The 15,735-nt window shown below is 37.4% G+C and overlaps 1 protein-coding gene across 1 annotated transcript; it reads right to left on the reverse strand.

Annotated features, from left to right (window-relative positions):
- Positions 1–10: 10 nt before the first annotated feature.
- tmco4 (transmembrane and coiled-coil domains 4) lies at positions 11–9,480 on the reverse strand. Its single transcript, XM_042004191.1, has 14 exons — positions 9,377–9,480; positions 8,535–8,682; positions 8,239–8,413; positions 7,948–7,975; positions 7,736–7,865; positions 7,309–7,406; positions 6,956–7,099; positions 6,681–6,800; positions 4,433–4,597; positions 4,061–4,197; positions 3,530–3,614; positions 3,275–3,392; positions 3,010–3,127; positions 11–1,226 (listed from the first exon to the last, which is right to left on the reverse strand). The coding sequence occupies exons 1-14, from the start codon at positions 9,465–9,467 to the stop codon at positions 747–749; spliced, it is 2,037 nt and encodes a 678-aa protein (XP_041860125.1). The 5' UTR covers positions 9,468–9,480; the 3' UTR covers positions 11–746.
- Positions 9,481–15,735: the final 6,255 nt, after the last annotated feature.

Genomic DNA, 15,735 nt, shown 5'->3' on the forward strand with positions numbered 1-15,735 from the left:
AGACAGTTAATAAGTTAGGTAAGGGTTTATAGTGGAAGAGTGATTCATGGCAAGTATGAAACTCATCAAATGAATGACTTACTATCAATTAAGATGCTTAAACTGAGAAACATTGAACAAGGAAAGAGAAGGAAGAAAATACAGTATGCTTGACTTTCACATTTTATACCATTTCAAGCTTCAGACTATTTCCAGTTTCCACTACCTGTACAATGTAACTAAACTCTCTTTTAAAATCTGTTTTCCATTCTTATGAGTGGAACAGAATAGAGGGAACGAAAAAAGGATGTGAAGAAAACACATTTACAGAACTTCCCCCAGCCTTATGGAAAACAAATTGTTGTGATTATATCCATAGCAACCAAGCTAACAGATAAAAATAGGCAAGAGGCAAGGGACAGAGTTATCACTTATCCACTAAACCTGCAAACTGCAGATATATTACAGGTTTTGGATCTCACAGCAAACAAGTCACCACATTTAAAGTTTGTTAAAGAAACTGTCTACAACATTCTCAATTATTATTAAATTAATAATTCAGTTTGTCTACAAAAACTGTGAAGTAGTGAAACAAAGCAGTTAATTCAAGAGGCTTTTTTTTTTTGTAGAAGCTGCCATATGTGTGCACTGATTCTTGTGCAGTCTGTGGCATGTGAATGTGTTATGAATGAAATAAATATTTTCTCAGTGAGACTTTGCATGAAGCAGCTGGTCCTGGAACATGCTCTTTACAAGTACAGCTGCTTTCATTTATCTGAGTGCTCTGTAGTCCAGTGTGTCTCATCCCAGCTCCATGATACATGTTCATAATCCAGGCCAGCCTCTTCTGCATGGTCAAACTGTGAATTTAAATCCGAGGATGTGGGATTATCAGCAAACTGTATATTGTTCCTGACTGAGAGTTCACCATCTGATTCCATATCATTTACCGAGTCCAACAGATCTGAAATATCAGGGATGTCCCAGCCATCAACCATCCCCTCAGTCTCTGCCACATCATTCCAGTCTTTGCTTTCTTGTGAACAAGTCTCAGCCTTCTCAGCAGGGTTTTGTGTCATGCTCAGTTGTTGCTCCTTGGTGGATTGCTCAGGGATGCCCACTGTCCCCTCTGTAACCGTTACAGACTGAGGAACAGCAAAGGAAGCTCCTGGAACTTCTCTGGTGGGAACTCCCACTGCCACCAAGATGGTGTCCATCTGACGCATATAGTCCAAGTGACCTTTCACCTGAGAGGAAGAAATATTATTTTATCATTCATGAGCAAAATAATTTCTTTGTAAATGACATTTTTTTTGTATATTAGTTTGTGCAATTATCCATTTATATATTGTACAAATCAATTTTATACTTCCCCCATTACAAGACCAGGTAAAAACTGTACAGTGTTTCTTTTTTATGCATAGTAGAGTGAAATGTAAAGTCTCTAATGCTTTACCTGGTTTAACTAAACAACTACAGCGAGTATTTTTGTTAAAGTCTGTTGGTTTAAAAGGTGGTAGAAAGGGGATGGATGTGAAAGGAAACCAACCAGCAGGGGCCTTATTTTTTCTGATTTTTTTTAGACAACTGTCTAATAATAAAGTGCAAATAAAACAATATAATAATTAATCATAAATATTATAATGTTGTTGTAATAGTTTATTATCAACAGATTTTCAAACATCTGTTGGCAAGCAGCTGCATTCGGTAAGAAAGCTCATAAAAAGCCTCAGTGAACAAGGCTACATGCACAACAGTAGATATGGAGAATTTACAAAGCAGCTTATGGGCTGGTAGTCGGCCCTTGTTAGTCAATAGAGACAAAAACTTAGCCGAATCTGAAGCTAAATGGCAATGCTTTAGCTAATTTATGTCACAAAGGGCTATTTTCAAAACATGCCATATAAGAGGGAGTTTAATTTAAAGTTTGAAATAACAGTGTAAAGACAGCTTGTGTGGCAGAAATAACGACACTGGAACAGCAACATGTTACCTCGGTTAATTCAGTATAAATAACTTCAGGTGAGCATGGGTGGAATAAAACTGTCTTTTTAGAGCCAGCATACACCAATTTCTGTGTGAATGAGCTAAAGTGTGTTCAACAGGTGATGCAACGTATTTAATGGATGTTATCTAACTCCACATAGTGAACAAAAGCTCGTGACATTGAACTCATTGATGAAATATCTGATAGGTTTCAAGGCCTGAAGACATCTATAAATGTGGGATAAAAAACTTGAGTTCAATAAGCAATGGATATAAAGATGATATAAATAAATAAAGATGATTTCGGTTGTAGACTACAGCCAGTCCCTGATAGAGTAAAGAAAAAGAAAAAGCGAACAGCCAAATAAAATCAAAGTATCAGATCAGCATCAGTGTATTTTGTGGAAAACAGTGAGGATATCTACATGTCTTTTGTCAGTGGTGTCATGTATGATTGTCACTCTCTCTCATGAATAGTCCAATCAAATCAAATTTTATCTATAAAGCACTTTTCATGCAAAAAGCAACAATCAGTGCTTTACATAATAAAAACTGTTTATACATATTAAACATAAAACATACATTCACACACCAAAGTTTCTCATTTTTCTTCACTGATTACGTGACTTGCATGTTGGCGATGTTCGTGGGTGGGAAAAAGATAAACAAAGCAGGCATACTGCTATGGGGCTCAGGTCTACAGCTAGCTTTCCGTGTAAAAATAGTAATGCATCCGTGTTGTGACTATGGATGTTCCAGTTGACATCCCAAGAATGGGATTTTATTTTACAGACTGCCTGCTGTCCCTGAACGATGATGAACAGTCCCCTAGGGTCCGCGAGGACTCATAATGTAAAAGGAAGTATAGATAAATAGTCAGGGACCACTTGTATGACTTAAAAAAAAAAAAAACAACTAATTAACATAATGAAAACTGACACTTCACAGTGACTTTTCAGTGAAGGTGAAAGTCATAAAATATTAAACTCTCATCTGTAGCTGTACTTTAACTTAATCCTAATTTAAACATAAGATCTAACTCACCACAGAGGAAAGATCCACATTGATTATTCGTCGATCATGGATGTTGATTGGCTGCAGCCCAGCAACAGACAGCTGTGCAGCTGAGCTGCGGTACAAAAACCCCAGGAGCCAATCCCCTCTTGGTACATGGATAATTCAAAAAGTAATTTATTAAAGCAGGTCCACAAATCTTGATGGTGTAATGGTAGGTTCCAAATAATGCAAGTAGTTATTGTGAAAAAAAAAATGCAAACACTGTTAAAGACATTTTATGAAAGATCATTACCTGCAGTATCCATTTACTATTTTTCCAGCCACTACTTTCACCATTCTCTCCCAGGCCTTTTCAGAGCCGTCCACTGGAGCCCCCAGGAGGACCACATCCTCGACTACTCCCTCACTTCCTAAAGATTTATAGCAACACTGATTATTATAATTTGGTACAAAACAAGTAAGATATAAATGTGAATCAAGTAATGGAAAAGACAAGGATTAATGTAACTTAATGAAAGTTATGACATCAAGTCAAGATACCTCATACCTTCTTCAGTGGCAAGCTCCTGTAGACAGTAGTAGATAACTCTGGCTCCGAGACTGAAACCTATTAAACTCACAGGCCGCTTTCCCTTCAAGTGCAGACATAAAGAGACGTACCTTTTATTGTCTTTGTGTTTACTCAACAAAGGTAGGTGATTTTCTCTAAAAAAAAAAATGATGGTATTCAAGCTCTAAAAATAAAATTATAAAATTTAATTTAGCTTTGTTCTATTGTTGCACATTGAAACAACCAAAAAAACAAGAGTGTGGCTGAATTTAACCTACTCCATTTAACAGTGCCTACAAAGGCACAAGATAACCGTTATTTCTAGCAATTGAGCAATTCTTTCCATACTTTTTATGACCATGTCAACTGCGGCTACCAAATTAAGTAAAAAACAAAACAAAACAAAAAACATGACAATAAATTTGAACTAATATGAAAATAAGCATAAAATATACAATAAAGCCCTTTCTCTGACTATGTTACACTACAGTAAAGTGTACAGTAAGACAGATAACAGGTTCACAATACCTGCCGTCTGCTTCTCAAAACCTGTGCCAGGTGTTTCCCCACCTCAGCCGAGCGGTTAAGACAAACACACCAGGGGTTGTCAATCACGCTGGCTGCCCCTAGCAAGGATGCAGGCCATGTCAGAGCAGTCACAATGCCTAAATAACATATATGACAATAGCAAGAAATGATCAGTACCACAAAAAGACTATAGTTAATAAGAAAGTCAGTATTGTTAACCAAAATGTAACTCTTCAAATACATTTACTGGAGAGAGCATTCATTCCAAAAACAGTTAACTCAACATTAATCAACATTTCCCAACCACTTGTGCATCTAAATACAAATCCAGTGAATAACAGCTAAGTGCTTCCTGCACAGTCATCCTCCTACCTGAGAGCACTGTGTACTTCAGGGCTTCCTGAGCCACCATGCTGACTAGCCCATCCAACAGAGAGGTCATGGCTGAACCCAGGTCCCTGAGGAAACGAGACTCCCACAGCAAGCAGTACTGTTCTCCACACTCACCCAAGCTGCACCACGGGGCCTGGAACGAATCTGGAACACAATACCTGTGTTTTAATGGAGGAATACCTATGAGCAGCACTTGAATGTTAAGTGTGTTTTTTAAAGCTATTGTATGTGAAGGAGGTACTAAGCTTGTAACTGAGTATGTTTTAGTGGTAGAGAGATGTATTGTTTTATGTAAAAGCAAAGTTGGAGTGTTTTGTTTTTTTTTTTTTTGTTTTTTTTTTTGCTAATATGAAGTGGGTGCTGGAATAGTTTTAGAATATGGGTAGAGCGTAGCTCATCTTTACTACATGATTTTTTTCTTAAAGATTGTTTTCTCTTTTTATAATGGTGTAATTAACAGAGATAACCACATGTAGTTCCCTGGACAGAAATACTAAAGTTATGACTCACAAAAAGAGAGCATCAATGAGCTTGGCTGGCTGTTTGTTCACTTGTTATTTGGATTATCTTGTTTCCCCTGCACATATAGATATGATGATTCTGGCACTGATAATGCTGGATTTGTTCAATGCGCTGTATACTAAACAGAACAGACTAAACTATTTAAAGGTCATGCCTTTCTGCTTCAATGTCCACACACATTTTATGCAAGAGTTATACAAAAGCATTTGTATTATACTGTATGTTTTACAAAATTATACAAATTTTATTTCCAGAGATATGTCATATACGCCTTTTGTTTTTCCCTAATTGCCTTTCATCAGTGTAAATAAATAAGGGTGGCTATATGGAATTACTGACTTTAGGATATAATGTAATAAGTTGTCATTAAAATTTCTCAAATAAATTTAACATAATTAGATATTTTACATTGTTAATTTATTGATCACATATTATGATAGGCAGTTTGAAATTACATACGCTCACTGGTCACTCTATTAGGTACATCTGTTCAGCAGCTTCTTAACACAAATGGCAAATCAGCCATGGCAGCAACTCAATGAATTTAGTCGTGTAGATGGGATCAAGACGAATGGCTCAGAATGGGGAGGAAAGGAGATTTACGAGACTGAACGTGGCATGGTTGTTCGTGCCAGACAGGCAGGTCTGACTACTTCAGAAACTGCTGATCCTCTGGGATTTTTACGCATAACCCTCTCTAGGGTTTACAGAAAATAGTCCAAAAAAAGAGAAAATACCCAGTCAGTGGCAGCTGGCAGGATAAAAATGCTTTGCTGGTGTCAGAGGTCAGAGGAGAATGGTCAGACTGGTTTGAGATTATATAAAGGGAACAGTAACTCAAATAACCACTGGTTATAACCAAGGTATGCAGAATAACATCTATGAATGAACAACACATCCAACCTTGAAGCAGTTGCTGCTGTAGCCCATAGGACCACACCGGGTGACACTCCTGTCAGCAAAGAACAGGAAACTGAGGCTACAATTAGCAACAGGCTCACCAAAACTGGACAATAAAGGATTGATAAAAAGGCTGCCTGGTCTGATGAGTGAGTCTCTATTTTAGCTCCTCATTCAGATGATAGGCTCAGAATTTGGCATAAAAAATACATGAAAGCGTGGTTCCATCCTGTCTTGTACACAGAGTTCAGGCTGCTGCTGGTGGTGTAATAGGGAATATTTTCTTGGCACATTAGTACCAACTGAGCAACATTTAAATGCCACAGCCTACCTGGGTATTGTTGCTCACCATGTCCCTCTTTTTTATAACCACAGTTTACCATCTTCTGATGACTACTTTCAGCAGGATAATGCTCAAATCATCTCAAACTGGTTTTTTGAACATGACAATGAGTTCATTGTACTCCAATGGCCTCCACAGTCACCAGATTTCAGTCTTAACAGAGCACCTCTGTGATGTGGTTGAATGGGAGATTCTCATCATGATAAATCTGCAGCAATTGTGTGATGCTATTCTATGGACTTAGAAATTTCTTAGAAATGTTTCCAACACCTTGTCAAATCTATTCCACAAATGATTAAGGCAGTTTTGAAGACAAAAATTGATCCAACCAGATACTTGCTAAATGTAGCTAATAAAGTCACCAGTGAATGTATATTAAGATAGAAGATTTTCCCATAATGCTACCGCCTTAATAGTGGTATTTAAGCATGGTTAGAGTTACAGAGCAGAAGCTGTACTTACTGTATTTACCACTACAGAGCCAACCTGTTACAGTGATGGTCAGGTGAAGATGCTTCCCAGAGCTCAGTGGCAGGAATTCAAACTGCTCTATTGCCCCAACACACTTATTCATCTTATAACCTACAGAAATAATGTAAAAGAGTGCTGAATGATGGAAATCATGCAAAAACACAAGACACACTTTGCATAATGGAAGACATAACAAAACCATCTATTTATAATTTTTTAGGTCAGCATGCTGGGGTTGATAACTTCTTTTCACACAGTGTTCTTACCAGTCAGTCCAGCCCCTGCTGCACCAAACAGAGAGCCCATTATAGCAATGCCAGTGGCTGAGCTCAGGGCAGCAACACCTCCTGCCCCAAGCACGGCGCCAGCTCCTGCTGCCACCAAAGGTGCAGCCAGTCCACCTGTTACACCTGGCAGAAGGCAACAAGATTACAGGCAGTACAGAATACAAAATGAAGCCACTGCAAATATCTGTAGGGAAGAATTTGAAAGAAAAATGTTTACATATTTTAGTGAAGTGACACAACTCTGGTACTTTTCTGATATTATTTTGTTAAATGATTAGTTCTTCGAATGAAATCTGTCTTCTAGCACAAGACATCAGAACAGTAATATTTACCAATCACAGTCCCTCCACCCACTGTGGCCAGCCCAATGAGAAGGTAACGCCTTAACTTCCTTCCTCTTTCTTTCTTCAGTCGCCTAGACGACTCCTCTCTGGTGGAGACAGTGAGAAAGATCATCTGCTTGAGTTGAAAGATTTACTTTGTTGTTAAAATTTCATATGACTTGCAATCCCTTTTTGAAATAAAGATTAACTCTTGTTTACGCTAATGCTATCATAAATGATGGAATTAAAACACATGTTTCCTACTGTGCAGTTTTAACAGTTTTATAAAAGCAACACTTAGAAAATTAGGCTACATCAAAGCATATAGTCAATTAGTATTTAAATTAATGAAGATTTTGGGTTTGAAAATTGAGAAATGTATAAGTGATCGACTCCCGTTCATTAATCATCAACCCTTAAACCACCACCAGCTTACTTGCTCTCCTCTCCTGCTTCCCTCAGGCTCTCTCCCAGCGTCTGCTCAAACTCCTCCAGCTGTTGCGGAGACACTCGTAGCAGACAGCTAACATGCCGGATAAGGACTCTGGCCCTGGCATCATATTGACCTGAGCACATAACAGAATATCAGCTTCAAGACAACAAGATTTCATTAAATTACACTACCTTCCAAAATTGAGAGATGCATACCATCTTTGACAGAAAAGGACACCAGATCCTGCAATACAAAAGCAGAAAGGCTTGTGACAAATGTGTTTTTAGAAAAAGGTACTGCTGTATATCTATTATTAACCACCAAGAAAAAAAACTGATATGTTTTTTTAAATAAAATATACAATTTAAATATTACAAACATTACAAATCAGTTCAGAAATCACTGGTTAAGTTCCTTTTACGTTAATTTCTCTGCCAAAACAGAGATGAAATGGATGTTTTTAGGGCCACTTTGGTTATTTAATCATTTGTTTGCTTGTCAATCACCTGTATGATCAGGGTTGCTCCTTCAGCCAGCATTGGATCAGCCTGCAGGGTGGAGAGAAAGGTGTCAGAACCCTCGAACCCCAGTCCTGATAAAAAAGCCCTCATAACCGGCATCACCGACTCATCCAGGTCCAGCCAGTGGACCAACCCCTGCAAGTACTGCTCCCTAAAAACACTGAGAAACAGAAAAGTGCTTTCCATTAACAAAAAAAAAAAGAAAAAAAAGAAAAAGAGCCGCATTGATGTTGCTATGAAGGACACACAAGTAGAGTGTCATGACAGTATTATCTACCCACCTATCAGGTCCAGTAAACAACTGGCCCAAGCAGACACCACACAGTGCAGCATAAGCAAATCGGCTCTGTTCAGTCAACTGTCTGCTTATTATTTTCTGTGGGTTTTGGTCACATGGGGCATCTTGCTCTGTTCCTGCCCCTCCAGGGTCTGTAGTGATATATGCATAAAGCTTAATGATTAATTTTAAAAAAGAAAATGGAGTTAGACACATCGTAGAGAACAGTAAATACATATGTCACACAAGGCCAAACTTAACTCACATTAGTGATAAGCAGAGACCTAAGAGAGGGATCAAAATAAGTAGGCTATTATCAAACTTGAAATGACACTTTGGGGATAACTTTTCACGCCGAATTTACAATAACGACACAGAGATTTGAATGAGGTTAATGTTATGTTTTTTGAGGGTAACTTTAATCATACATATAAAAATTTCATTAATAAACTATGCGAATCTTTAATACGATTCTTTCATATTCTCCGGACTACAAAAACAAGGGAAGCAACACGGAACTGGGTTACAGTCTAACTTTACGCTTCTCATCATTCTCTGATGAGCTGACCTGAATTCAGCACACCGAAGAAGCTTAAAATATGACCCAGATATAATCTTAACGTTGTTTCTAACAGTTTGCCTTAAGTAAAGTAACGTAAACGAGAGAAACCTAGAGAAAAATCAACCATAGTGTACAGTTAGCTGACAGCTGGCTGAGAGCGGCTGCTCTGCTTCAGTAAGTACATAAGCTAACGGTGTAAACAGTAACTTCTCATGACTTTCTCAGTTTATCCTCTTATTTAAAAAAACGGCAATGAGAAATGTAATGTAACAAATGTTGCTTACCTGGTGAGAAATTGATATCCGTACTGCTTTGTTTTTCCTCCATGACTGTAGATGTCACAAGTTGACTCTCCGGACCGAACTTTTGTTGCATTCACGTGTTCATTCTGTGCTCCGACATTACAGATTATCACGATCGCGACAGTAATCCACACTTGTTTGATGACAAATATACTCAAACCACCAACGCAATAAAAGTATGCATTATTTTTTTATGTACAATACAAAGAAATAAAAACACTCTTCGCATACTTAGCTTGCCCTTGATCGCTAAAACGAAGACAATGAAAAATAACACATGACAATATTAGCATATTTAGTGTAAGCTTTTGTAAGATTTGCTGTTACATCTTAGTAATAGAATACTTTCTGAAAATAAGTTGTATAATCAGATTAAAAATTCATTTGTTCCTTAAAGTGGGTCGTACTATGTGAAGTTTAAAATTTACAGATGTTAGGGAAGGTATCATCAGTTCTCAAGTTTAAACTTACGTAACTTCCACGTACTTTCAAATCAGGGCAGAGGTTTACGCCTAGCTGAGCTGTGCAATAATGATCTTTTTTTTCTTCTTCTTTTTTAATGATAGTAAATTAAACATATTCGGTTAATGGGTATTAATTTGTAATGACCACTAAAACCAAAACATTCAACATTATTTATTTTTCTTTCCCCTTATTCAAGCAACACTACAGAAGTTGAGTTGTGCTAGTGTTACGCAGTTGTGGCCAGTAGATGTAAGTGTAGCATTACCACGTATTCATTTAAAGCGGATGCATCGCCTCAGCCCTCATAGCAGTTCATACAAATTTCACTTAACCGAACTGTATTACACTTTTTAATGAGTGGTTATGTTTAAAATAAATGCGTGGCTCGTAATAAATATTAAATTGATATTACAATTTGATCAGAGTCGTTACAAGGTTTGCGCGTTGCCTCAAATGCTTGGTGGCAATATATCAATTGGAAAGTTCTCTGTCAACCAGTAAAAGCATTATAATAATAATAATAATAATAATAATAATAATAATAATAATAATGGGAAAGGACAGTCTGGATCATGGATAACAAAACCAATGTAGTATGGTGGTACCCTTACAATATAATTACTACATATAGTGAAATTAATGTTATTTTAAGTAAGTCACTTTAACATAGACAAAGCACATATGGAATAATAAATAAATAATAGTAAAGCATGATATAGTAAAGTATGCATCCATTCTGTACAAACATAATATATAGGATGGAGGATCCAACAAGTAGAATCCAAGAGAATAGGTCATTATATAAAGTAAGGATCAAAACCAGAAGATCAGTTAGTCGGGCAAACATCACAGATAAAGGCTTAGCAAAGGCGGAATCCAGAAAGAAAGGCAGTTCAAAACTCCTGGAGCAAATATCAACAACATGGATAAGACAAAATCAGAAAACAGGAACCACCTTTAGTCATAACCTCTCAAGAAATAACAAGAGTAGATATACAAAGTGAGTTGGACTGATTACAACCAGGTGCGGATAGCATGGACAGAAGAGTGGGGAAATCAACTAAATACAAAACAGGTGTGAAGCAAACAGAAAGCAAAAGTAATAAAAATCAGTAGAACTGATGTCCCTTTCAAAGTACTAAAACTATAAGTAAATAAAATAAAACAGTAAGTGAATTAAAATCTAACTAATGTTATATAAAATATACAATTTTAAAAGTAAAACTTGGATTTTATAGCTATGTGCAGTAAATCCTCTGTTGATGACATTTATATGTGGTGACATCAGTTCTGGAAATGCAACAGTTTAAAAGAAAGTAAAGACTCTACATCTGTAAGAAGCTTTGGCCCCTTTTGCAGCATACTGTATCTTCTGAGACTATGTATGGCGGAGAGTGCAGTTTTCTTCCCTGCCATCTGTTGTTGGCAGCATAATCAGAGTCAATGACTTAAAGAAACTGAACAAATTGATTAAGAAGACTGGCTCTGTGCTGGATAGTGGAAAAATGAACATTACACAAGCTGCTCAGTATAACAGGGATTACTACACACCTTATGCAAAACATACAAGGTAAAAAGCCTTGTCTGCAGTGTAGTAATTTTTTTTCAACTCTATGAACCTGAACAGAAGGTAATTTCTACGTAGCATTATATATAAACAATTTAATTTAATTTAATTTAATTTAATTTAATTTAATTTAATTTAATTTAATTTAATTAATTTAATTTAATGCCTAGTCATGTACTGTAAAAAGTAAATTTACCTTAATTAATTTTTATTTATTTCATCTATAGATTGTGGTTGTGTAGTTGCTGTATGTGTGTTTTTCTTATATTAAAGGAAACTGCAATAAGTGTTATGGAGTTTAATCTATCAAAGTCTATCTGTTTTCTATACCTGCATCCCACTGGCTATTATGTGAGAAGCAGGGTACACCCTGGATGTCATTCCTTTGCAGGGCCTCATGTAGTATTGGGCAGTAAAATATTAAAAATAGAATTCTGTTGAGATAGCAAATACATAGTAGCAAAAATATGAAAGATATTGTAATTTAAAATATAGTAAGGCAAAAATGAATAACATCAACTATGACATCCCACCTACGAGATGAGAACATGATTGTCCAAGAGTGGGTGTAAAAACTTTTTAACTGTCTGATTCAACACATATTAGTAATACATACTAGCTGCTTAAGGTAGCTCATCAAGAAAAAAATGTATTGTTATTTTCCCTGTGATCTCAATTTTGTTCATCGCCCCCCCTTTTTTCTCCAGATATTTCCTCCTTAGGCACTATCTGACTGCTCCTCCTCCTCCGCTCTCTTCCCATCTGCTTCATCAGCTGAAACATACTCACTGGCTTTTTCTTTCTTCTTTTGGATTTCAGGTCTGAAATTCTGAGGAATGTCAAGGGACCAAGGCCAACACTAGAAAGGTTTGAGCTGGTGGACTCAGTTTCCAACCAAGTCTCTGTGTGGAGGAGTAGTTAGTGCAACACAGATGCTTTGTCAAAATAATATCCTGCCCTGTCAGAGAGGAATCTGCAAACCTGTGTGAGCCATATTTGTCTGTCTCTGAAAGGCATCCTGTTAATACTCCCTGTTGAACAGTCTCAAGAGTATCATAAACAAGTCTTTATATGTAGCAAAACTGTGGTGTGTCTTTATTTGGAATCTCTTTGTTGGATACTGTTAAATTATTTATAAATTTCTCTAAATAAATTAAATACCAACTAACCACTGACAATATAAAGATTGCAGACATTCTGAGATAAGAATTGGTAACCTCTTTTTTTTTTTGCCAATTAATTCACCCTAGACAGATTTAGTGGGTCCTTTTGAGGGAAAAACAATAAAGCCAGCCTGGGGGGAAAAATCCTTATGTGTTGAAATGCAGCAATGAAGACAAAGTATTATAAAATGAAATGTTCCTGCACCATAAATAAAATTCAGGCTATGCATTTGCACAACTGTGGCCATTGTCTCAGGTAAATAGTACTTAACATTTCTGCTGTAATCAGAGTACTTAGTACAAGTTTTTTGAGGCTCATGTAAGGATTAGAATAACAGATTTTCAACTATCTAAAATGTCTTGTGCAAGTCCTCTGCAAAATTTTACAAATATAGTTTCATTCAAACTTTTTATTTACTAAAAGTTTACAAAGGTTCTCTGATCCCATGCTAATTTGCCATCTGGAAAACCTTTAAATCTGCTTGTGTCTTCTCAGACTTTTCATTGCTTGCATAATCTAGCTTTAGGGGATGAATTTCAGATCTCTGCATTGCTCCTCTGTTTATCTCTCTGTAACATTTACTTTAGTTGTTGTTTTAGAATATATAAGCGTGACATATTAAACATTTTTTCTGTGATTTAGACCAATGTAAAATATGCAGTGTTGATGTCAAGTGATAAACATGTATTTCCAAGAGTTCACACTTCAGAAGCTAAGAATAATTAATGAGTATTAATCTATCAAATGCAGGGGTTTAGAAACTGTGAGCATGTACTTAGACATGCTGCTTTAAGATGGATGCTAAAATGTTCACAGAAACAGTATTGCCATGTTTTGTGGCTTGATGTTTAGAATATAACACATTACTTTGTAAGTGTGCACACTAACATGAGGGACATTTAAACACAAATTGGAGAATCTGATATTGCACTCAGTCACTGAATTTCATATACCCCTCCAACTCTCATCAAGACCTTTGGCTCAAAACTACAGATGTCAGCACAGAAAAGTAAGATCATCTAATTATTTTTCAATAAAACTCACCAAATTCCAGAGAAATCTCTGACTTACCATCCCAACTGCTTTTCTGCATAACTAAAAAGGAAATAAGAGGTTCTTCAACAAACGTGTGAACCTTTACAAAGTTTTGCATTACTATATCTCACAGCTCTGACAAATTTTCCAACTCAGCACCTTTGGGTTTTTTTTTAAAGAAGAAGACGAGGTTTTCAAGAATCCAACCTACAGCCTTCATGTCTCGCCTATCACCCATCAATCACCCCTGGGCTAAAATCCCTCTTCCCTCTTGTACCTGAGCTATGTGTGCGTGTGTGTTGAGCCTTACAATGGATTACTCATTGAAACAAAGACAAGCAAAGCTGAAGCCAGACATGTTCAAACACAACACCCTTTCCATACACCCCAATACTCTATCACCTACAGACAATGTCAAATTTTTCCTTTTCTGTCACAGGAGGGGAGCTGGGGGAAACTGAATGGACGGTATGACCTGTGGGCCTTTTCGGAGTGTGTGTGTGTGTGTATAAACATTAAACAGAGGGTGCAGGAAGTGGCTAGATAACAGGGAAAGCTGAAACTTTGAGCATGTGCCGAGTGTGCCTCAAAGTGAAAGGTGCAGACTTAAGTAAAGAGTCAGGCAGCGGATGTGGATGACAGGTGATTGTGTTAACAGGCAGGATGGGCTGGCCAGCTAGACTGTTTCTTTATGTCTGTAAAGTACTGGGGGTTGTTCATCAGACCTGGTTTCTGTTGTTCCTGATGTGATAAGAGTGCAGCACAAAAAAAATATGTGAGTGTGTAGAGCTTTGTGTGTTTTCTCTTTTTGTCTGCACTGATTCAAAGCAAGCAGACACAAGAGAGAGGGTTTTGATTGGTTGCCAGGGCCTCCCCATTTCAACCTGCCCTAACAGATTCTATAGCTCATGTACTTGCAATTATGACACATCCCTGCTTCTGTAAACCTCCAGACATACCACAAAAGTGACTTCAGCTAATTTTTGTCCCACACCAACCTGTGTGTGAATTTATACTCACATGTCTCTATTAGTGCACGTGTAGGGGCTTGATTGTGCACTTGTGTGTTTGTATTGTATTCAGGAGTGTTACTAAGGGTGGGAGGCAGCTGGGACTCCTGGAAAAAGTGGGGAGTAGTAGAAGGCCAAAGAATCACAAAAGGAGGAAAAGAATGGAGAATCCAGCTGCTGTCCACTGTGGCCAAAAGCACTTTGATAAACAAGCTGAAAGAAGCATGGTGCAAAAGGAAAGGGCAGCAGTAACCCTGCAAAATTAAAAACAGTTGTGAAGGAGAATGGCTGAGGGAAGAGTGAAAAGAAAATAAAGAATGATTTGTTGAATGATGGTGAGAAAACAGGGCAAGAATGAGAGGATGAGATCAATCCCTTTTTTTGTGATGTGAAAACAGACAATAACACTCTTTAGCACAGCAGTAGATTGTGTTTTTGTGTGTAAGAAATGCCTCTTATATCCACCCATCATCCTTCCCACAGACTGCTTTAGTGGAGCCAGCACTCGGAGAACTCTGACATCAATGAGTCATAGTCACTGACCTTTTTCATGTGGTTTCTGAATAAGTGGAGTTTTAGTATTTCTTGGTTTATTGGCAGAATGTGTGGCTCTTTGAGTAGCCTGCGCATTCAGATGCAAGTCCTTCACTCAATACAAGCAAACACATGGAGGCTTGCTAAGGCTGTGAATGGAATGTCCTTTCCCCCCTGAACTTTAGATAACAAAGCAGCATTCTCATTCCCTGTCTCTAAAAGTTTTGGAAGCAATCAGTGGAGCCCTTCCAATGGACTTCAGGGCCATTGGGGTTTTGCACATGCTGCTGGAGTAAGACCCTTGTGTGCTGTTAAAATTAGCCATAAAATACTCATGTCGGCTCCTTTATAAATCACATGGAAGATATAAACAAACATTTGATCCTTTGCATCCATCTTAATAAAGTTAATCCAAAGTATTTAAATTGTTTTGCATTAACAGGCCAAAAAGATGAGTATGTTTGTCCTCTATCAGTAAATAAACCCCCGTCTGCCATTCCTTAACACAATGAGACTATTGTTCGTGCAGACCTCTGAAGCTGAGCTGGGCCAGCTATAGAGCAAAC

The sequence above is a fragment of the Melanotaenia boesemani genome, chromosome 13 (genome assembly GCF_017639745.1).
Source record: "Melanotaenia boesemani isolate fMelBoe1 chromosome 13, fMelBoe1.pri, whole genome shotgun sequence".
Classification (NCBI taxonomy): Eukaryota; Metazoa; Chordata; class Actinopteri; order Atheriniformes; family Melanotaeniidae; genus Melanotaenia; species Melanotaenia boesemani.

Bases quoted from the DNA above. Each gene is read 5' to 3' on its own strand.
- tmco4 (XM_042004191.1), bottom strand. From the start codon at position 9,467: ATGCAACAAAAGTTCGGTCCGGAGAGTCAACTTGTGACATCTACAGTC. The intron at 8,414-8,534 runs GTGGGTAGATAA...TCTGTTTCTCAG, and splicing joins TTGTTTACTGGACCTGATAG to TGTTTTTAGGGAGCAGTACT. The intron at 7,866-7,947 runs GTATGCATCTCT...TTATGTGCTCAG, and splicing joins GTCCTTTTCTGTCAAAGATG to GTCAATATGATGCCAGGGCC.